This window comes from Trachypithecus francoisi, unplaced genomic scaffold, assembly GCF_009764315.1.
Source record: "Trachypithecus francoisi isolate TF-2019V2 unplaced genomic scaffold, Tfra_2.0 Lachesis_group15, whole genome shotgun sequence".
NCBI lineage: Eukaryota > Metazoa > Chordata > Mammalia > Primates > Cercopithecidae > Trachypithecus > Trachypithecus francoisi.
The window spans coordinates 16192979-16215525 of record NW_022681460.1 but is presented as its reverse complement, the minus strand read 5'-3'; the positions used below and the strand labels follow the sequence as shown (position 1 = coordinate 16215525).

The 22547-nt window shown below is 37.9% G+C and overlaps 2 protein-coding genes across 2 annotated transcripts in view; one reads left to right on the top strand and one right to left on the bottom strand.

Moving 5' to 3' along the window:
• TRAPPC3L (trafficking protein particle complex 3 like) overlaps nucleotides 1–22547 on the top strand; it is a 47507-nt gene that overhangs the window by 12460 nt on the left and 12500 nt on the right. The window lies entirely within an intron of this gene.
• Nucleotides 14890–19965, bottom strand: CALHM5 (calcium homeostasis modulator family member 5). Its single transcript, XM_033234370.1, has 2 exons — nucleotides 19263–19965; nucleotides 14890–15884 (listed from the first exon to the last, which is right to left on the bottom strand). Exons 1-2 carry the CDS (start codon nucleotides 19947–19949, stop codon nucleotides 15495–15497), a joined length of 1077 nt encoding a protein of 358 aa, XP_033090261.1. The 5' UTR covers nucleotides 19950–19965; the 3' UTR covers nucleotides 14890–15494.

The following is a 22547-nucleotide window of genomic DNA, read 5'->3' as shown; positions in this document are numbered from 1 at the left end:
TCTGCCACTGAAGACACAAAATAGGTTGAAGAGCGCAATTTTCAGTGTGCAAACTTTTCTTCTGAAATAAAGACTTTTTGTTAAATACTGTGAAATTTGTTCAATACAACCACTACCTCTTTTTTCCTATAAATTTCTTCAACTTCTACAACCATATCTATGCTCCCTTTCTCAATCCCTCCAATGACTATAAATCTACTGTCTCTATTTGATTACTGTCGGAAGTACTGTTAAATGACACTGTGGTCAAGAACTCCGGAATATCACCTGCCAATAATTTGTACTTTCTTCCCTGGAAGCCCAAGGTGGTGATATGCAAGGATAAATGGCAGACTGGCCCTTGAGCTACCACCCAGTGAAAGATGTAGCTGGGGGCTTAGACTTAAAGCCTGCCAGTGGGTCTCATAGACTTTAAATTAACCAGGTTCACTTTCTGGAATGTTCATTAGATCTTTCTGTGCCAAAGGTAGATAATTAGTTTGCATTACGTGAGGCAAGAGTTGTAGTGTTAAGTAAGCAAAAATGACAGAGCAACCTTGCACAGGTAAGGGAACCCATGATTAACCTTACTTAAACCATCTTTATTATGAAAGCAGAGCACTGTAAGTCTGCATTTTAGTTTAATGTTTTAATCAGTTCGTGAAATTCAATTTTATCGTGTTTTGTGCCTGTTGATCTTCCAACGATTTGCTGTTGACCAGCTTATTTTGTACATAGTTCCAGTCTCCATCTAAAGAAAGCAAAGATGTTTCACAAAAATGGAAGTAATACAGTTTCCCAAAGTTATGATAATACTAGTAAACTTTTAAAATTTGATTCTTTATTGTATTAACCAGTGAAGTTATCTTGCATTTACAATTTCATTTCCCCATCAGATCTGTAAGTTTTTCCAAAGGAGGGATCATTTATAGCATTCTAGGGATTTGGTTCACCAGGTAAATCCACATCTGTTGACATTTATTAAATATTGTTGAAGTGAACTTAGAAAATATTTGAAGAACTTTTCACTCATCTACACTCTGTTGCTCCTCCTAGTCTGTCCAGAAGAGGGCAGTGGTCCACATTTGTCTCTAAATGAAAGACTCCTACTCTGTCTGCTCAATACTAACACCACATGCAGAAGCTGCCCTCTTATTTCAAGCAATATTCATTACACTCAAAATTAGCACTCTAAAAGTATCTGGTTGTTCACAATAACAAATCCACGACAACAAGATTTAAACTGCGATAGGATCCTGAACAGGAAAATAACTGATTCTTATTAAATAATGATAGTGAACTCAACTTGATAATTTTATTGAAACATTTGTTTTTTCAATATTGTTTATAATATTGTATTTTAAAATTAAATATAAATCAAATATAAATTGTAATTGTATTAAATTATATATTTATTATTGTTTTTCCATTATTATTTATTATATGAGTGTAGTATGTTTCAGAAGAGAGATATTCATTCTGCTACTCTGAGGTCAATTGCGATTTCAAATGCAGATATTAAGTAGGTAATCAAATCATTACATAGTGCACTTCATATTATTATGGAAAATGCTTGAAAATTATCCTAAAATTCATCATGGAGCCAAATTGTTTTAGGTAGACTCCTTTAGGTTACCAGCATTTGGTTTATGTCAGATCTTTAGGGTTTATTGTAGAGATATTCTGGGACACAACAATCAGACCCCATGAAAGAACAAAAATTGGAAAATCCTTCCAGTTTTAGTCTATCTTGAACCCTCAGCAGCAAGCCTTTGTGGTTCTCTACTTCAGTCCTGTGCCATTTTCGTGACTCAAACCTTCTCTGCTTGTTCTGCTCTTATAATTACCTAATAATATCTTTCCATTTTTCTTTTCCTTCTCTCCACCTCATTGCTTCTGGTGTTTCACAGTTTTGTTGCCTCATGGCTTCTGCTTACTCTTTTTTTCTCTGGGTGTCATTTGCATTTTGCGCAATCACCCAAACTGTGACTTTCTCTATGTGTTTCATATTTCAAGTCCCCAAAAGAGAGTCTTTAACCTGTCCAGCCAATCACTAGCCCTGTGTTAGGTAGAGTTTCATGCTAGCTCACTTCCAGGGCCCTAGCCAAACTGTGAACTGACTGTCCAGGCTCAAAATGCCCACCCTAATCCATTAACTGTGGCCAGAATGGCAGGATAATTAGAACCTGGCAATCACAGGGAGCCCCTCAGGAAGAGAATCTGGGTATGAAAAACATTCCAAGATTTTCCAAAACAGGACAAAGTAATTGATAAATATCTTGTTCTTCTTGTCCAGGAAATTAATAACAGATATATATGTGTGTGTGTGTATATATATATATATATGTCTCACTTTATCTATGAATCTTCTGCTCACAGTATTTATCTTACTGATGCTGGTATTTGTTTTTCTTTGTTTCAGAGCTAGAATTTGGGGCAAATAACTAGTGTTGCAGACTCCATTTAGTATGCTAACTATAAGATATTGAAGTAGAAATAACTGTCTTTGTTATACATTTGCAGATAATAACAAAGAAAGCAAACACTTCAGAATAAAATGCCTCTGCATTTGGAAGCAGTCAAGTGAAACCACATTGTTAATGCAAAGTAAATATTTTAGACCATTAGCAAGAGTGGGGCTAACATTACTCAGGACAGTGAGCTCAGAGGAACGCTTTGGTAGAAGGGAGATAACCAAATTCTCGTAAGAAAAATGATGTTGTGCTACAATAGATAGTATTAGGTTTCCCTTTGAACTTCTTATAAAGGAATGAATTACAAAAGTTTGCTCTGGTCATCTAATCCTGTGGGGCTTTTTCTTTTGTTACTCTTTTTTCTAAGTCTTTTTCAGTCATTTCTCTTAACATTCTGTGTATTTTCTTTTTTCAAAGAACGTTACGAGAGATAATCTGATTTTTAATGTGAATAGGAAAAGTGCCCAGATAAAATGAACTTAAACCAGGGCATTCAAGTCAGAGACAGCAACATATCTTAGGCTGTTTTTACCTTTCTCTTAAAAAAGGGGTGGGAGGGGGCGGAGTCCTTTATGCTTCTGTATTTTACTTACTTTGCTTTCTTTTTTTTCTGATTATATTTGGCTTCCTTAATTTTCTAAATAACAAGTGTCTTAAAAACAAATACTTCTCTAAAAGTTACCATATTTCACAATTCTGGGTCTAAGTCTAAATGTAACACACCCAGTACAATGCACAACACTTGAATTTTGCTGCCATCATAATGCTGTGCACAAAATGGGGAGGCATTTTTTTCCTGTCCTCTGAATGTTCTTTCTTTTACTAGGATGAATATTTAAACCTCAGTTTTAGAGTTGCTTTCCATTCCTCAACACTCCTTCTCTTACACACAACAACTTACTTTAAGGTATAGGCTCAGAAATGCAGCCTGGGGGCCATAAAATAAAAGACTTAGGACCTGTTTATTTTCATGCAATCTCTGCCCTTCACTTGGTTAAAATCTCTCACTGATATTGTGGAGACTGATTTTTGCTCATGGTCCTCTCAAAAAGTGACTCATTCATGCTGCATTCACCTCATGAGGGCTGAAGGCACATCACGGCAACTGCCTACCTATTAACCTCACCAGATGACATGTAACTTCTGCCTCGCAAGACATGGAGAGGGGGTTCTGTGCTCTCCACATAGATACTGAAGGCAGATACGAGTGGTGGACAACTTCCACTCAGCTCCAATCTACTTTACCTTGAGCAACACAGTGCTCTCGCTACCAAAAGCAACCTGACAGGAAATCCCTAAGGGAATGCTGGGAAGCAGGAGGGTGTATGGAGGTTACCCCATATTAACTTCCATTAGATAGCCAATAGTTGTGACTCTGTTCATTACAAAGATGCTAAAATTTTCTGATATCTCGCCACTGTCTTATCTTAGAATAACATGTAAATACATACTTGAGAAATTAGCTGTTATTGTACATGCCTCCCACCCCAGCCAGAAGATTGAAGTAGGAAACCCAGGTATTGGAACGGAACAGAATCCCCAGGGTCTAGTAAGATTTGCAACCCAGGCATTCCTTACAATGCACAGAGCTGAAGGGGTATAGCAAAGCCAAGTGAGAGGCTCAGTGATTAACCTGAAGAGTCGAGACAAATGTGGAGAATGCAGGTTCACAACCAACCAGGTAGAAACAGGAGACCTGGTCAGAGAGAGCAGTTCTAGCACAGTGCAGGCAAGGGAGGACCCAAAGGTTAAAGCACTGTATATGCCTCATTCTCAATATTTTGCTAAGATTACTCATCCCTTTAATCCCTCAACACCAACAACAAAGGAAGCTCATCAGATAAGCCTAAATATAAAATCTTTCTTTGCTCTTACTGTTTATCAAAGGCTAACTCAAAACTTAGTTGTAAGAGCCTATTGAATTGCTTTTCTTTTTTCCACTCTTTTCAACATACTGTATTAAAATAAAATAAGTGGGAGCCCTTAGTAAACAGGAATTGAATTCCATGGAAGTCACAGCCCAACACAACACACCATTCCAGAGAAGGCTGGCATCACAGTGAACTGAATGTCAGACCGTTTTCCTATTTAGTAGCAGTTTTGAATAGAGAAGGGAGCGGAAATCAATTAAAAGGAAAGACAAATTCTTTGTGGTAATAAAATTCTCAATATTTAAAAAATGATGAATATTCACAGCAAAAGCAAAGCAATTTATAAATTATTTTAAGACATCTTACAATTTGGGCCAGAAATATGGCAGAGAGATTATTAAAAATACGATACTTGTTTAAACAAGCATAACCACTTAGGCTTGTTTCTCCCCACTGAGTAGGCAAGAACTGCCTTATATAATTACTCACACATTTGTTCTATTCTGTTTTGTACCTCTGGGAGGGGTGAAAGAGGAAAAATGTAGGAAATTTTCTTTTGTGGAAAAGCATATGTGTACAGCCACAAGCTCTGCGGATTTTGAGACTGATTGGATCAAACCCAGAAGGCCACATCCACCGTTATGGCAGAGTTCCAACATGAAGGCAAAGCACCTGCAAGGGAATTACCCTTAAACTTTTATTATGACTGCATTTGCATAATATTATTTTTTCTTTAGTCACAGAGAAGAATCTCTTAGGGCTTGATTCTTACTAATTCTACAAGTCACTAAATAACTTAGCACTGCCTCTCACTTTCCTTATGAAAGTCCGTCTTCCATTTTTGTTCATAATCAGGACTTACAAGAAATCTGGCTGCATGTAGATGTCATTTTTGCTCTATTACTAAAAATGCTCTAAGGGAGAAGTTTTTTTAAACTTTATGTTCTGGGATACATGTGCACAACGTGCAGGTTTTTACATAGGTATACATGTGTCATGGTGGTTTGTTGCACCTATCAACCTGCCATCTAGGTTTTAAGCCCTGCATGCATTAGGCATTTCTCCAAATGCTCTCCCTTCTAGGGGAGAAGTTTTGAATCTTTCGAGTATTCCAGCACATGAATATCTAGGCTGCCCTGCCTTTGCATTGAAGATTATTGGTTTTATTTCTGCTATTTAAGTTATTTGGATGAAACTCATGTGAAACTGACTCATGAAACTGTAGGGAAGGTAAAACTTCACCTCTATCCTCTTAGGATTTTTTTTTTAAAGTAATCCTGAGAATTAAATTGACAGGAGACAGAGCAACAGAAAAAAAAGCATACACATTTACTTAATACATAGCATGGGAATCTTTAATAAAGAAACGGAGGCCCAAGGAGTTGAACACTTACCTACTGAATTGGACAAAGAATAGTAATTTGCGAAAAGGCAACTAAATTATTTGGGGAGGCAAGAAGAAAATAATTATTTTAATAAAATCTGTACAGAATCCTCTCAGCCTCACTTGCCCCTCCTTGATGATAAGAGTGTTGTTTTCTTTTTAGTATAGGGAGGATATCCTTCACACGGGAATTTCTTCTCCTGCCTTTAAGAAACAGCAGGAAGGTCAGAGCAATCTTGTGACTGCTGCTTTTCAAGTCCCTTTAACTCAAAATAATGAGTCTATATGTCAAAGTGGCAATATTTGGGGGTGGCATATTCTTAACTCCTTTAAAACAAACCTAAGTGGATTGAAAATAGCAATAGCTTTGGGAACATTTTATTAATGTAACTATTTACAATAAAATTCTTAATTAAGAAAAGAAAACCATGAAGTAAATACCCTGGGAAACAAAACCCTAAAGCAAGATCTGTCTGGATCTAAGGATTCAGAGACACCTCAGGAACACCAAATTCCAGGCCATCCCTCCCTGGTGTGATGTTTAGTTTGTGTCAGAAGTAAGATTTGGTTCAGACTTGCACTGACCTCTCAGTGATACTCCAGGGCAAGGGTTATCAATTCTAGCTCCTACATAGAATCCCCTGGAGCTTTCCAAAAAATCCTGACGTTCAGAACTTACTTTTGACCCATTAAATTGTGGTCTCTGGGAATAAGGCACAGGCATTAGAACTTTTTAAATGCTCTCCGAGTGATCCTAATGGGCCTCCACTGTTTAGAAGAAGAGTTCCCTAACTGTGTTCTATGGAACTCTAGGGTGATTCCTGTAGAAGTGAGGCTGCATATTAAGGCTGCCACTCCTCCAGACCCTCCATCCAAATTCTTCCCCTAGTTACCTCTTACTTTATGTCTTTTACATGCTTCAAATAAATAAAAATCCATTTGGAAAAAAAGTGGAAAACACTAGAGAGATATGATAAAAGTGGAACAGTTTTGATTGAAACAAAGTCCATCTCACCTTTAGTTGAGACAATAAATTTGTCTGTAGGGAAAGAGGTAGGGAAGGAGGCTGTGTTTTTGAGGACATCTCTCAAAAGAAGATGGAAATTGACCAGTTTGTAAGCATATATTTCTTTAATTGCTTGACTTCATGCATAGGGTCGGTGAAATCCATTCACAGTTAGCCAACTGTTTAAGGAAGTAACCCTTCTTAAAACACTGATTACTATCCTTCATGCTTCCTCCGTGACACAAATACCAATGAAACCCCTGGGAGAAATACTTGTGTTCTGTTGAAACTATCAGAAATTATTATGATTGCAGAAGCACATGTCTTTATGATAAAATATAGGCACAGAATGTTTTTACAATGCAACTAGTCACCATTTTATAGGTTATAAACTGCCAAAGAATGCATATACCTTAAGGTACCGTTCTTAAGCAAAGTTACTCAATATCATGAGTTCTTATTTTGCTGACTTAATCCTATTTCTTGAAATGACCCAGTGAATGTGATTAGGTGAAGTAATTAATTCATTTTCCCATTTTAATCTCAGTTTTCATTGCAATTTAAAACTTGTGAAGATTTCTCTCTGGAATTGGTGTAGCCGTAGGTTCAGGAAACCTGAAATTATAAAAAGATAGCTGGGCTGGGCGCGGTGGCTCAAGCCTGTAATCCCAGCACTTGGGGAGGCCGAGACGGGCGGATCACAAGGTCAGGAGATTGAGACCATCCTGGCTAACACAGTGAAACCCCGTCTCTACTAAAAAATACAAAAAACTAGCCGGGCGTGGTGGCGGGCGCCTGTAGTCCCAGCTACTCGGGAGGCTGAGGCAGGAGAATGGCGTAAACTCGGGAGGCGGAGCTTGCAGTGAGTTGAGATCGGGCCACTGCACTCCAGCCTGGGCAACAGAGCGAGACTCCATCTCAAAAAAAAAAAAAAAAAAAAAAAAAGATAGCTGGCCAGACGGAAAGAAAGGTGCACTCTAAAATATATAAAAATTAAAGTTTGGGGACTATTTGAAATCTTTTATAAACTTTCCACTGCCAAAAATTCCTTCTGTATCAATTGCCATTTTTATCTAAGGAAATTTTTAAAAAATAAAATGGAAAGTTTACTTCAGTGATACAGTAGAAGCATAGTTTGAGTATAACTATCCTAAGTATTTAGAAACCCAAGGTGAAAAGCTGTTCAGGATGGGAAAGAATCCAGGGGCCCAGACAGAGGCCAGGAGACTTGGAGATAGACCTCTATTCCCAAGAGGACACTAAGAATCCAATGGACTGGGAATTCACACACTACGGACTGTAAGATTTAGGACAACAGAGTTGAAAGAGACTTTGAGATGTATGAATTCAACATCCTCATTTTACAAATGAGGGAACATCCTTTCAAAAGTTATATGAGCAATCAAGAATATACGAAAATGAGGCAGAATTTGTGTGATGGAAATTAGGAGTAGACAAATGTAGGTCCAAATTGATGTTCAATAACTTCACAATGGCTTAACCACCTTAGCCTTTTTGGACTCTAGCATTATTTACAAACATAGAAAAGGTAATACCTCCTTCCCAGTATGCTTGTGAAACTTAGATGAAACAAGAGCCAAGACTTCAAATTAACTTAGTTTTTAAAATTAAATTCATGAAATTCCAGTAGTAACATAGGAGTGGTTTAGTTTTAAGTTCAAAACAATATAGTTTCTTGAAAATGATATAGCACAGACAGGAAATAAGTTGAAAATTTTCCAACTCTTTTATTGAAATATAAGAAAATGATTCTCCAGAATGAAAGAGTAAACTTTTAGCAGGAAAAATTGTTTCAGAAAGACCTACCTGAAGGCCTATTTAACATTTTTGGACATGAAAGATAAAGAAACCAATGAGAATATAGGATAAAATATCATGTTAGTAATAAAGAAGAAATAAAGATGGCATCAGACATCAGGGTGTGGCACCTCAGCAATATTCAATGACAAAAGACAATGAAGTAACGCTTACAATACACTCACGTAGAGAAAGTATGAACCAGACAAGCTGTCCTTCAATTAGAGAACAGGCCAACAGGCTGAATATGTAAGAATTCAAGGAATAGCATTCCTATGAGCCTTTGCTAAGAATGATACTAGAAGGTAAACTGCAGCCAAGCAGGAGGTGATTGACAAAACTTTAGCAAAATAACTGCTTTCATTTATTTTGTTGTGTACCTTATGAAATTTTTCAAACATATACAAATGTAAAGAGAATAATGTAATGAATTTCATGTACCTGCCATCCAGTTTCAAAAGTTTCCATATTTTGCCAATCTTGTTTCATCTTTCAGCTTTTTCCCTAAACTTTCTTTTTTCTAAAGTATTTTTTAAAAACTTCTAAACATCATGGCAGTTCACATATAAATATTTAAATATACATTTCTAACTGAAGAACTTTTTAAAAAACATAAACCAGCACACCATTATCACACATAGCAAAATTAATAATTCTCTAAAAATCATCTAATATTCACATTTTCCTAAATATCTCAAAGATATCTTGTTACAGTTGGTTGTTTTGAAACAGGATACAAATAAGATCTATACAGCATATCTGGTTATTAAGTCACTTATATCTCCCTTCTTTTTTAATACTGTTAATCTGTGGGGAAACTGAGTCATCTATAAAATGGAATGTTCTGTATCTAGATATACCTGGTTGTTTTCTTGTGGGGCTAATTGCCTTGTTTTCCGTTACTCACATTTCCTATAAACTGGCAGTAATGTCTAAGTACTTGATTAGGTTTCGCTTTTTAGGCAACAATATTTCACAGGTGGTACTATGTACTTGTTCTTGCCTTGCCTCCCAAGGCACATAATATCTGGTTTGATTTTTAGTGATGCTAATATGGATGAGTGGCTTCAAATTGCACAGGTCTGACCCCATTCTGCTTTCACCTAATAGTTTAGAATTCATTATTTATTGTCTAGATCGATTATGTCATCAGAGGTTGCAAAATGTTTACTTTCAAATTCTGAAAAGCCCTATAAACAATAAAATGATTAGTAGAGAGATAAAATTAATAAGCATAAGACAATAGCTTTTCACATACTCAGATAGCAATCACTTAGAAAGATATAGTGGAAAAAAGAAACCATTTACAATAGGAACAAAGAAAACACCTACAAATAGAGTTTACAAGAAACATGTAAAACTTACGTGAAGTAAACTTTAAAATATTCCTAAAGGACGAAAGGTATCCTTGAATGAATAGAAAGGCACCCCAAAGTCTTGGACAGGTTAATGACCAATTCAGTAGATCTGGAGTGCAGCCCAAGATTCTGAGTTTCTTACAGCCTGCCTTCCCCAGAATTGCCTGCTCTGTGCCGTAGAGCAGTTATTCTCAAGATGTAGTCCCTAGACCAGTAGCATCAGTATCACCTGAGAACCTGTTAGAAATGCAGATTCTTTTGCCTCACTCCAGACCTACTGAATCAGACACCCTGGAGGTGGAGTTCAGCAATCCACATTTTAATAAGCCCTCCAGATGATTTTTATATGGACCAAAATTTGAGAACCACTGCCTTAGTGTTATCAAATTTAACTTGAACTGGAATCAGCTAGGATCATGTTAAACTGCAGGCTTGACTCGACAGGTTTTAGATACTGTCTGATTCTGCATTTCTAACAAGCTTCATCGCGATGCTGATGTTGACGATCTGAAGATAACATTTTGAGGGACAAGACTAGAAGAACAGTCTGTTTCCAGCTTACTGAAGGCCAGCCTAGTCCGAAACCCTCGCTTGCTATTTTTTCCTAGATATTAATAACAAATAATAGCTTAATGTGTTACTCCTCCCAATAATATGTTTGTGTTCCTTTCAAACAAAATTTAACCAAAAATAATTAAAAGTGGATCTCCAGCTTTGGTGGAGAAATTTTAGAGAGATACTTATCAGCATCTATCAAATCATGCTATAGATGCTATACTGCTAACTGGAACCTAAAGAAAAAGAAAACATTATTGAAGAAAATGCTCTCTATGCATAGAGAGAATGTATAAATGTATAAATACGATTTGCCTCTAATTTTTGTCTTTTTATAAATTTTGATTTTCATGTTAGTGTTCAGGCTCTATCGCTTCATATTGCCCCAAAATTCAGTGACTTAAAGCCACAAACATTTATTTAAGCTCATGATTTTTGGGGTCATGGAGTTGGATAGGCCATAGCAAGGACTTCTCTACAAAGCCTGCAGCCTCCACTGGAGTGGGTCAAATGTTTGGAGATGGCTACAATGATTTGACTAGGGCCATAGATCTGGGGCCTTTTGTTCTCACTGTTGGTTGGACTTCCTGGTCCTTCTCCATGTCATGTACACTGGGGCCTGAATGTTTAAAATGACTCCTTCGCTCACATGTCTGGCTCCTAAGCTAGAATATCTGGGATAATTGGAGCCATTGGGATCTCTCTCTCTCTCCCCCAGACCCCCCCCACCTGGCTAGCTTGGGCCTTTTCAGAGCTTGGTAGTCCCCGGGTAATTGCAGTTCTTACATAGTGACTTTTACCATACTGTTGAGCATTGCAACATTGTAAGAGACCAAGGCATAAACTGTGATACTGCTTAACAACCTACTTTTGTGTCTGCCATAGTTTATTGGTTCATAAGGTCAGATTCAAAGTGAGGACAAGACTACATCTACCAGAAGGAGCCATTGAACCATGTTTAATTTATCACATGTGCTGGTTAATTTCAGATGTCGACTTGATTGGATTAAGGGGCAGCCAGATAGTTATTAAAGCATTATTTCTGGGTATGTATATGGGGGTGTTTCCAAAAAAGATTGGCATTTCAATCAGTGGACTGAGTAATTAAGGAAAATCTGCCCTCACCTAATCTAGGCAGGCACCATACAATCCACTGAGGGCCTGGGTAGGACAAAAAAGGAGAGGATGGACAAATTTGCTCTCTCTCTCTCTCTCTCTCTGTCTCTCTCTGTCTCCCCTCGAGTTGGGTCACCACTCTTTTCTCTGTCTCCTGGAGTTGGGTCACCAATCTTCTCCTTCTCTATTGGCCCTTAGAAATAAAAACTTCAGGTTCCTTTGCCTTCGGCTCTGGGATTTGTACCATCAATTCCCCTGGTTCTCAGGCCCTCACACTGGGGCTTGAGCCACCCTACTCACTTACCTGATTCTCCAGCTTACAGGTGGCATGTCATGGGCCTTCTCAGCCTTCATAATCACATGAGCCAATTCCCACAATAAATCCTCTTATATATATATATACACACACAATATATATATAGCACATATATTTTATTATATATTTGTTGTATTTTGTTGTATACAATAATATATATAACAATATATATTCCCACAATAAATCCCCTTTCATATATATTTTATGTATATATACACACGCATAGACACGCAGACATACAGACACATACACACACATGCACACACGTGTATATGTATGTATGTATATATACTGTTGTACTGTTGGTTCTGTTTCTCTGGAGAATCCTGACTAATATACCACTGTTAAATGCTTATTAAAATGAGAGACCCAGGTACACCAAAGATACTCTAAAACTGCTTAGCTAGAACCAATTTAAATCCAAAAAAAAAAAAAAAAAAAAACAGCTCACTGTAAAACTTCTGAAAGTTCATCCCAGCCCAAGAAAACCCATGGTATATTGGCAAATACGTCATATTAGGACGTCTCTTTTTTCCCAGAGGGCCAATTTTTAAATCTTTATCATACTCTGCTGTTTGAAATCCAGATAACATTTCCAATATTTTAACCTCACAGCCCCTCACCACCTTCACCGACTCCCTATATAAAATCAGTAGTTCTTCACCATGACTGCACATTATAATCACTTAGGAAGCTTTTAAAAGAAATTTCAGTGTTCAGGCCCTAACCCAGAAAAGTTACATCAGGTTCTTAGGAAATGGGACCAGACATTGAGATTGTCAAAGGCCCCCAGGTGATTCCAGTGTGCAGCCAACATCGAGAGCTGCTGACAAACACAGATAGATGCTTTCCATCAAACCACTCACACCAACCTCTTAGCTTTTTCTTAATGATTCTGGGATCTAAAATGAGAGAAGTCCAAGCACTATCCACAAAGGAAGTTAAATATCCCCTGGCTTGTACAACAGAGAAAAATGAGAGGGAAATATTAGAAGATTAAGACAATTACCTTAGAGAATTCAGAACCACCAAAGTCTAAATAGAATAATATGGTTAGTAGTTGAAGTACCCGAAATATATCATGTGAGAAGCGATAGCAGTTTTCTGCTACCCAGTGACTTCTGGATTGCTTTAAGCAGTTTTTAGAGTAAATCAGTGGATCATCAGGCTTTGAAACAACTAATCTGAATCAATAATGTCATGGTTCTCTCGTTAAATGTATACATTTTCAGTGATGCTTTAAAGGTCTCAAATAGAAAACCATGCAAAAGTTTTAAAAGTTGCTTTGGATACATTTATTTTACAATAAATGTATTTCACATCCCTAATCCCTGTTCTGTCCCTGCCAGATACACACACAGACGTCTGACCCTGTACCTCCAAGTTCCCAAAGATATTGTATGTAGAAAAAACAAACCTTTTTTAATTGACATTCACACTCAACACTGAACAGTGCTTGCCACCAATTGTATGGGTTTTCTCCCACACAATTGGCCAATTCTCCAATACCAACTGGATATCTTAAATTCAATTCTGGCATTAATCGGCATTAAGTGCAGACCCCCAGCAGGTTAAGAGCTCAGTCCCGTAAGACCTCCCCCAACTTCAGACACCAGTCACAAGCAGTAGGTTCCAAAGTTACTCACATCTTCTATCTGACATGGCTACAAAGCAGAGGTTCCAATGAATCTCGGGACAGAGCTTTATTTACTTTCATCCATCTATTATAAAAGAATATAACTCAGAAACGGTCAGATGGAAGAGATGCGCAGGAACAGGTTTGGCAAAGGGGGCATGGCACTTCCACGGTCCCTTTGGGCACACCACCCCTCGTGTATTGAGCAACGCAGAAGCTCTCTGAACCCTGTCCTTTGGATTTTTATGGGAAGCTTTATTCTTGGGCATGATTGATTAAATCATTATCCATTTGTGAGCGACTCAACCTTCAGCCCCTCTCCCTTCCCCAAGGTCCGGAAGTGGGACTGAAAGTTCCAACCCTCTAAACACATGGTTGGTTCCCTTGGCAACCAGACCCCATTCTGAGGCCATTCAGAAGCCACTAACCATCAGTCATCTCATTTGCATACTACCAGACACATCACTTGGGAGGTCCCAAAGGTTTTAGGAGCTCTGCACCAGGAATAGGAAGAAAGATCAAACACATATTTCTTCTTGTAAATGACAATAACAGATATGTTCTGGGTCCTATACTTGTAGGATTCAGTTTGCCACCATGTTTCATGTTAATAAAAAGTTAATTTTCAGTTTTCTCAAACTAGGAGAGATAGACTCCCACTGATATAAGGTATGACCCACAGCACAAAACATAGTTCTTTTTTTAAGCACAATTCTTCCCAGAGATTTAAGGAGAATTTATGTACATATACACATACACATATATATGTGTATACTGACGTGGATATAGTACATTGTAGAATGCAAGATTTGCATTATTTCTGATAACTGTAAGACTGCAATACAGTTTTATGCCAGTACTGCTTTGGACAGTGTCCCCAGACCTTTAGTCAGGGTCAATTTACCCTACTATAGTCTGAATGTTTGTGTCTCCCCCAGTTTCATATGTTGAAATCCTAACCCCCAAGCTGATAGTATTAAGAAGCAGAGCCTTTGAGAAGTAATTGGGTCATGATGGTGGAGCCTCCAGGAATGGGATTAGTGGCTTATAAAAAATGCTCAAGGGAGTTGATTTGCACTTTCCACCATGGAAGGACACTGACTGAGAAGGCAGCAAGCAGTTCGCAACCTGGAAAATTGCTCTCATCAGAACCTGACCCACAATACTTGTAAGGGTCTACTAAATGTTTTTAATTTCTTTTAAAATCAGAAGAAAATACATAAACTTTTAGGCTGAAGAAAATGCTAATATATTCACCTTTTATCAATGCAGTTATAAATATGTATTTCTATATATATATATATATATTTGTTACTACTACTTTGAATGTAGGAAGTGGTTCACAAAGGCAAAAGTACATAAAGCTCACACAAATCATGATGCAGCCCTGCTTCCAGGGGCGTATTTTCAGTATACAGTGAAAACATGTGAAAAACTTTCAGTTTCAGGCATCATATTCTTGCAACTTTTCATTTTTGAGAACTGAGGTCTTCAGATTCTGAGGGAATGAATTCCAGAATTTCATACATCCTTAAAAGGATAGATTTGAAGGACAAAGACTCCTGCTGATCACACTGCAGGAGCCACTATGTAAGGCAATCTGTGTTAAGAGTAACTTGCTCACTCACAAGCCATTGCTTCTGCCCCTAAATTCTGCAACCAATATTTACAGAGACTGATGAGCCCTCTCACATGAGTCTCTCTGTTGAATGATAAAATCTTAGATCTTGGAGCAACATTTGGGCCTACTGAGCCCAACTCTCCACCAATGCAAGAGCATCTTTGTCACCCTTCAGCATCAATTTGAACACATACTGATGCTCCACTTGAGACCTTCAAAGCAGTTTCCTTTGTGTTATTGTCTTGTAAAGATACTCCAAATGTAAGAAAATACAGAGATACACAGGTTACTGGTGATAAGTTAGGAGGATCCCAGAATGAGCCTCCCACTCAGCACCATGAGTCAGTGATGGTGGATGAGCTACACATTGTGGGCAGTACCCACAAGGACCATTGTCGTCTCATCATCCTCAGGGCTAAGTTCCAGACCACTGTCCACCACTCTGTGGAGGGTGCTGTAGTGTTGCCGGCTTTGGTGGAAAGAATGCAGCTCTGAAGCAGCCTCCCAGGCAGCAAACGTAGGCATGGGAAAAGGATCTGGCCTCTTGTTTTCAAAAAAGCATTTCAGGTTCCTCTCGCTCAGCTTGTTGGCATAATCCAGAAATGTGTTTTCCAACTGCTCCTTCTCCTTTTGTGCATATGTCTTCCAAAAACTCAGCTGAAGGTAGCTAACTTTAGATCGGCAGCGAGCATAACATGTGGTGAGCAGAGAGAAGAAAGATGCTGAACAAATCAGGCACCATCCTAGAATCTTAACAAGAAAGAAATATTGAGTATACATGAAAGCAAAGTCATTTAGGGAGCTAGGGTGGTATTATTGAGAAGTGTATAGCTAAATTATTACCATGGTCTTTGGCATACCTCATTTGAAATCACTCATCTTAATTTGTAAACACTTTAAACTCACTTTTTAAATTTATTAGGCAAACTCAAAATAAAGTTAGTATTTACCTAATCTCTATTCTCCTCCCCAACATTGCTGGTGCAAAGAAATAACCAGAAGGCAGATAGATAGAGAAGAGTACAAAGTATAGGTTGCATAAGACTTACAGAAATCAAGCTCAGATAGTATTAGCTCTGAGAGGAAAATATTCTGTGCATAAGTAAATGTAGTCATTTGAGCAAATGACCAGCTCTTCAGCCAGGCATTTTTAGGCATTGATAAATGTATATACATAGCTAGTGACTAATTTTTTTTTCTGCCATTACTCACTGTCCATGGAAAAGGGAGACAGACGATACAATCAGGAAGCTGAAGCCATAAGAATTTAAAGGCTGAAAAAAAAGTAGGATCATTAAAACTTGAAAATGATTTGTCTTGATTTTTGATAATTAGAAAAAACAAACACTTTCCTGAATATGAAATGGTTCAGCTTTTCTGCCCTGGATCTTAAAAGCAAAAGTTTAAATAGCTCAAATTATCTTCTAACTTTTTTGGCTCTAATTCTGTTTTCACAATTGGAATTAATTTTATGTTTGGAAAACTAACATTTTTTTCAAGGTGTCTCTTGACATTTAGTTTAAATGATCCTTAATATTCTTTAGCATATGAGCCTATTTGAAAATAGAAATAATCTACAAATGAACCCATTCAGACCGTAACAAAACCACAAATAAGCTTTAAATCAGTGGTTCCCAACTTCTGGCTCAGATATAGAGTGTCTGTGAAGGGTCTCAACCTCTGCACCAATGCCAACTCTGGACTGGCACTACTCAGGTTTAAATCTAAACTTTCCCCTTACTGTGCATATTCTTGTGTCTCAGTTCCTTCACTTGTGAAATGGGGGTTACTCATCTTGAAGGGTAATTTGGTGGATCTAATGAAATCATGCTGGACACATGTGTTCATTAAGTTTTAGCTAATATTATATGCTGCTATTCTTCAAATGTATATACACTTATGTAATTGTGTTAATGAATTCATAATATCTTTCTATACTTATAATTAATGAGTGAGGCACAACTACCATCATGTGAAAGTCCTTGAATGGCTTGTGGTTGGCTACCTTGTATTTTCCTCTTTCCTTCATTGTCTATCTTCCTCTTTTTCCACAGCTGAGGCTTCTGTACGCCATCTCATCTCAATATCGGAGCCAGTTTCAGCTGAGTTATAAACTATTCCTTCAGCTTCAGGTCCCCTTCTCCCTTTCACATGACCTTTGCATTGACCGATGCTTCCCCTCAATTCACAGTACCCAGAGTCAAACTAGAGCATGGTGGATGCTTCCACAGCAGCCCTCAATAGTGTCTTATTTTGCATATGTCTTCCCCCAAACCCTGGCAGTTTTCCTCATGGACTTGGAACACCTACTGTGTACCAGAAACTTTATGCCCATTTATGTCTATCATCTCAAAATCTTCCAACAACTCTCCAAAGTAGGTGATATTACCACCAACTATGAGAAAACTGGGACTCAAAGAGGTCGAACCACTAGTTCTAGGTCACATAGCTAGTTATTGATAGCATCAGCATACAAACCCAAGGCCAGACAATTCCAAGACTGAGCTCTTTCCACTACTCCATACTATCTTCCTTAGGAATAGAGAGTCATCCAGCTAGATTTTTTGTTTATCTGCCCCACCCATGGATGAATGTTCTCTTCCACCTCCAGGCACATGTCCAACTATTATTGGTCTGGACTATATGTTGCCTCCTGCCTATCTGAACCTCTGTAGTCAGCACCTGCTGTTGATACAACTCCTCTTGCCCACATTCCTTATGTATCTTCCCACAGGAATCAGCCCCAGGTCCTTCTCATTCTGATGAAGAATCAGCAGGTCAGTGTGCTCAGTCTAAGCTATGACATGATGTGCATGGTTTCCTAGTGCCTGTGTTTAGAGCGGAGAAGCTCACACAATGATAGGTGTTTGGGCCTGACACTGACTGAATGGAGCCTGGTGCCTGAGGACACAAACCCTAAATCAATCACTCTATCGTAAGAGTTGTAAGTTATACCCTTCTTCAGTAAAAGACACAAGACATTTGGGAGCCTGATATGTTTTATCTAAGATGTGCTTTATGCATTAAAGAAAATATTTTGTTTTGGAGAATTTTTTGACTTACCAATTTATGAAGAGTATGGCTTTACTGCCAACCAGCTTTGGAGTATATGATTTTAAAAACAGACTTTGCCTTGATGTGTTGTTACCAAGGCAAATCCTTGTTGAAAAAGTAAAATAATGCTATTTCAGTGCCTTTATTCTGAAACAGATAGCATTCCTGACAATTTGTAGATCTGCTTATCAACTCTTACCGCTTGTTTTGCTTTTGGGAATGCAATTCTTACTACCTAGAAATGGGAGGTCAGTCCTTCCTAAGGCTGTACATCTGGATTTGTGTTCATGTGCCTGGAGGAATGACAGGCTACTTCCCTGCATCAATTAGGTAAAGATATGATTTCCTTCTGTTAAATAAAACAATGCCCCAATCTTGAGCTTCTGAAGTAATTAAGAACCCCTTTAGCTGTATAGCACAAAGAGTATGAAACATAATCTCCCTAGAGAGTATGGTCACTTTTTCACAGAAGCTATTTAAAAACTGCTGATTCCTACTTTACAAGGGAAATTCTTCTCAATCTTGGTAATATTTATACACAGAGATAGCGGTTGCCAGAAATCATTCAAGAGACTCTCTACACTAATTATATTACACGCAACTTTGAAAAGTATTAACTCATTTCATTCAACTACATTTTAATAGATGAATAATATATGTGTGTGTTTGAGAAACGAACTTGAATATAAATAATTGATAGAAGGCAGTAATTTCCAATTACAGCTCTGCCATTAACACTCAATTTATGATTTAGTGTTAGGCATTATTTATTTACAAAGTCAACCCAGAGAGAATGTTTTAAAGTACTTAAGTATTTACTATTTACATATGGACAATCCAGTGGATATTTTCTTTTCAGAACCGGAAAAGAGATAATCCATTCAGCAACTTTACTGAACCATCCAGCCTTTCAAAAGCTTTTCCTGAGATAGTCTCAATGCTGCATCAGGTTTCAGTTTCCATTTAGTTTCAAAATATTCTGACAGGACACAGACTCAGCCCTGGCTGAAAGGAGGACAGAGAGAACGCTTCAAGCTCAGGCTGAGAGAAAACGGCGAGTTTGTGTTTTCTTACCTGAGACTGGGCCTGAAGGGACAGTTTCAGTTCTTCATTGATGGTAGGTAGCATGCTAGTTTTGCCACAAGAAACTTTGTGAAGTTCTTCCCGGCACTCTTTGGGCTTACCCTTGCAAATCAGTTCCAGGAGTCCCGAACTTCTCGTCCCGCTCATGGCACATTCATAGAAAGTTCCATTGAGCAGAGCCACAGAAAGCCACATCACTGGAGCCACCAATGAGCTCAGAGTGATCTGGCCGAGGACGTAGAAGAAACGGCAGCTGTGGCCTCTGGGAAATATTTTCCTGGGATTCACACAGCAGCCTGTGAAGAGTCTCCATGACCTATTGTTCAGAAAGAATCCCAGGATCAGTAACACCCAGGCAGGAGCAAAGAGGAAAACCAGCCCATAGGTCATATTCTCAGTGCTGCAGGGGCACTTAAAAGCCACAACAGAAAAGAGACGCTCACTTCCCACGGTCAGCAGAGCCATGAAGCTGTAGCCAATAACAGTTTTCTGATTAAGGAAGAATTTTAAAATGCTCTGAAAAGCATCCATGTTGGAGATGCACAAAGAGGGAAAATGTTGTGCCTTTGTTATTGGCAGAGCAGCTGTGGCAGTGGCTGAGAGTGGAGCTCTTTCTTCATCAGAAACAGCAGTCCTTCTTCTCAGACTGAATTGAGCCAGATAAGGAAACAGTGTCATTCCTTAGGAATGACTGTTTCTCAACATGTTTAGATAATGCCTCCTACTGGTGGAAACAGGGCTGTGATACTGCAGCCTAAAGGCTGAGAATAAATTCAAAGTGCACAGGCTCCATTTTTACATTCTTTCCATGTGGCTTGGGTTGAAAGTCAGAAAAGAAATTCTCACTCATACAAATAATAGTCTAGGAATTTTCCAGTGTAAGGAATCAACATTAACAGAAAGAGGTTTCAGCCGATTGATCAGGAGACAAATCAAATCTGCAAACCTTGAATTTTTTTCCTCTTGCTATGACTTGAGATTTGGAAGACAGGGATTTGTTTTCTTTTTTCATATATATAAATACATATGAAAATTATATATATATATATATCAATAGCTTTTGGGGTACAAGTGGGTTTTGGTTACACGGATGAATTATGTGTGTGTATATATATATAGTGCTGAATTCAGAGATTTTAGTGCACCCATCACCGGATATGTATGTGTTACCCAATATGTATTATTTTATCCCTCACCCCAATTCCACTCTCCGTCTTTCTGGGTCTCCAAAGTCCATTACACCACTCCATATGCCTTTATGTACCCACAGCTTAACTCTCACTTATAAGTGAGAACTACAGTTTTTGGTTTTCCATTTCCAAGTTACTTTGCTTGGAATAAGAGCCTCTAGCTCCAACAAGTTGCTTCAAAAGACAATATTTCATTCTTTTTTATGACTGAGTAGTATTCCATGGTGTATATACACCACATTTTCTTTATTCATCAGTTGATGGTTACTTAGATTGGTGTCATATCTTTGCACCTGTGAATTGTGTTGCAATAAATATACATGTGAAGATTTTTTTAAAAAAATATAATGACTTCTTTTTCTTTGGGTAGATTCCCAGTAGTGAGATTGCTGGATTGAATAATAGATTTACTTTTAATACTTAAAGTTCTTTCTTTAAGAACTAAAGAAAAGTGCGGTGGTTCATGCCTGTAATCCCAGCATTTTGGGAGGCTGAGGCAGGTGCATTGCTTGAGCCCAGGAGTTCGAGACCAGCCTAGGCAACATGGTGAATCTCCATCTCTACAAAAAAACCCCCCAAAATTAGCCAGGCTTGGTGGCATGCACCTGTAGTCCCAGCTACTCAGGAGGCAGAGATGGGAGGATTGCTTGAGCCCAGGAGGCTGAGGTTGTGGTGAGCCAAATCATGCCACTGCATTCCAGTCTGGGTGACAGAGCAAGACCCTGTCTCATAAATAAATAAATAGAAGGAAAGAAAGAAATCTCCATACTGTTTTTTATAGAGATTGTACTGATTTACATTCCTACCAGCATTCTACCAAAATTCTGTTTTCACAAAATTCATACCAATATCTATTGTTTTTGCCTTTTTAGTAACAGCCATTATTACTAGGATAAGGTGATATCTCATTGTGATTTTAGTTTACATTTCTCTGATGATTGGTGATGTTGAGCATTTTTTCATGTTTGTTGGCCATTTGTGTGTCTTCTTTTGTGAAATGTCTACTGATGTCATTTGCCCACTTTTTGATGGAATTATTTGTTTTTTTCTTGCTGATTTGAGTTCCTTGTAGATACCAGATATTAGTCTTTTGTCAGATGCATAGTTTACAAATATCTTCTTCCATTTTGTGGGTTGCCTGTTTACCCTGATGTTCATTTCCTTTGCTGTGCAGAAGCTTATTAGCCTAATTAGGTCTCATTTATTTATTTTTGGTTTTGTTGCATTTGCTTTTTGGGTCTTAGTCATAAATTCTTTGCCTAGGCCAATGTCCAGAAGAGTTTTTATTAGGTTTCCTTCTAGAATTTTATGGTTTCACATCTTAGATATAAGTCTTTGATTCATCTTGAGTTGATTTTTGTATATGGTGAGCAACAGGGATCCAGTTTCATTCTTCTACATGTTGCTATCCTGTTTTTCAAGCACCTTTTAATGGATGCAGTGTCCTTTCCCCAGTTTATGTTTTTGTATGCTTTGTCAAACATCAATTGGTTCTGGGTTCTCTATTCTGTTCCATTGGTCTGTGTATCTACCTCTGTACCAGTACTATGCTGTTTTGATAACTATACCTTTGTAGTATAATTTGAAGTCAGGTAATGTGATGCCTCCAGATTTTTTCTTTTGGCTTAGAATTGATTTTGCTGTTGGGGCTCTTTTTTTGGTTCCATATAAATTTTAGGATTTTTTTTCTAATTCTGTGAAAAATGATGTTGGTATTTTGATAGGAATTGCAATGAATCCATAGATTGCTTTGGGAAGTTATTTATAATTAATTATGGTTATTTTCACAATATTGATTCTTCCAATCCAGGAGCATGGCATATATTTCCCTGTGTTTGTGTCATCTATGACTTCTTTCAGCTGCATTTTATAGTTCTCCTTATAGAGATCTTTCACCTCTTTCATTAAGTATATTCCTCGGTGGGTTTTTGTTTTTTTGTTTGTTTGTTTGTTTGTTTTGTAACTATTATAAAAGGGGTTGAGTTCTTGATTTGACTCTTTGGTTGTTGTTGGTGTATAGCAGGGCTAATGATTTGGGTACATTAGTTTTGTAAACTAAGACTTTACTAAATTCATTTATCAAATC

Bases quoted from the DNA above. Each gene is read 5' to 3' on its own strand.
- CALHM5 (XM_033234370.1), bottom strand. From the start codon at position 19,949: ATGACACTGTTTCCTTATCTGGCTCAATTCAGTCTGAGAAGAAGGACT. The intron at 15,885-19,262 runs GTAAGAAAACAC...TTTCTTGTTAAG, and splicing joins CCCTTCAGGCCCAGTCTCAG to ATTCTAGGATGGTGCCTGAT.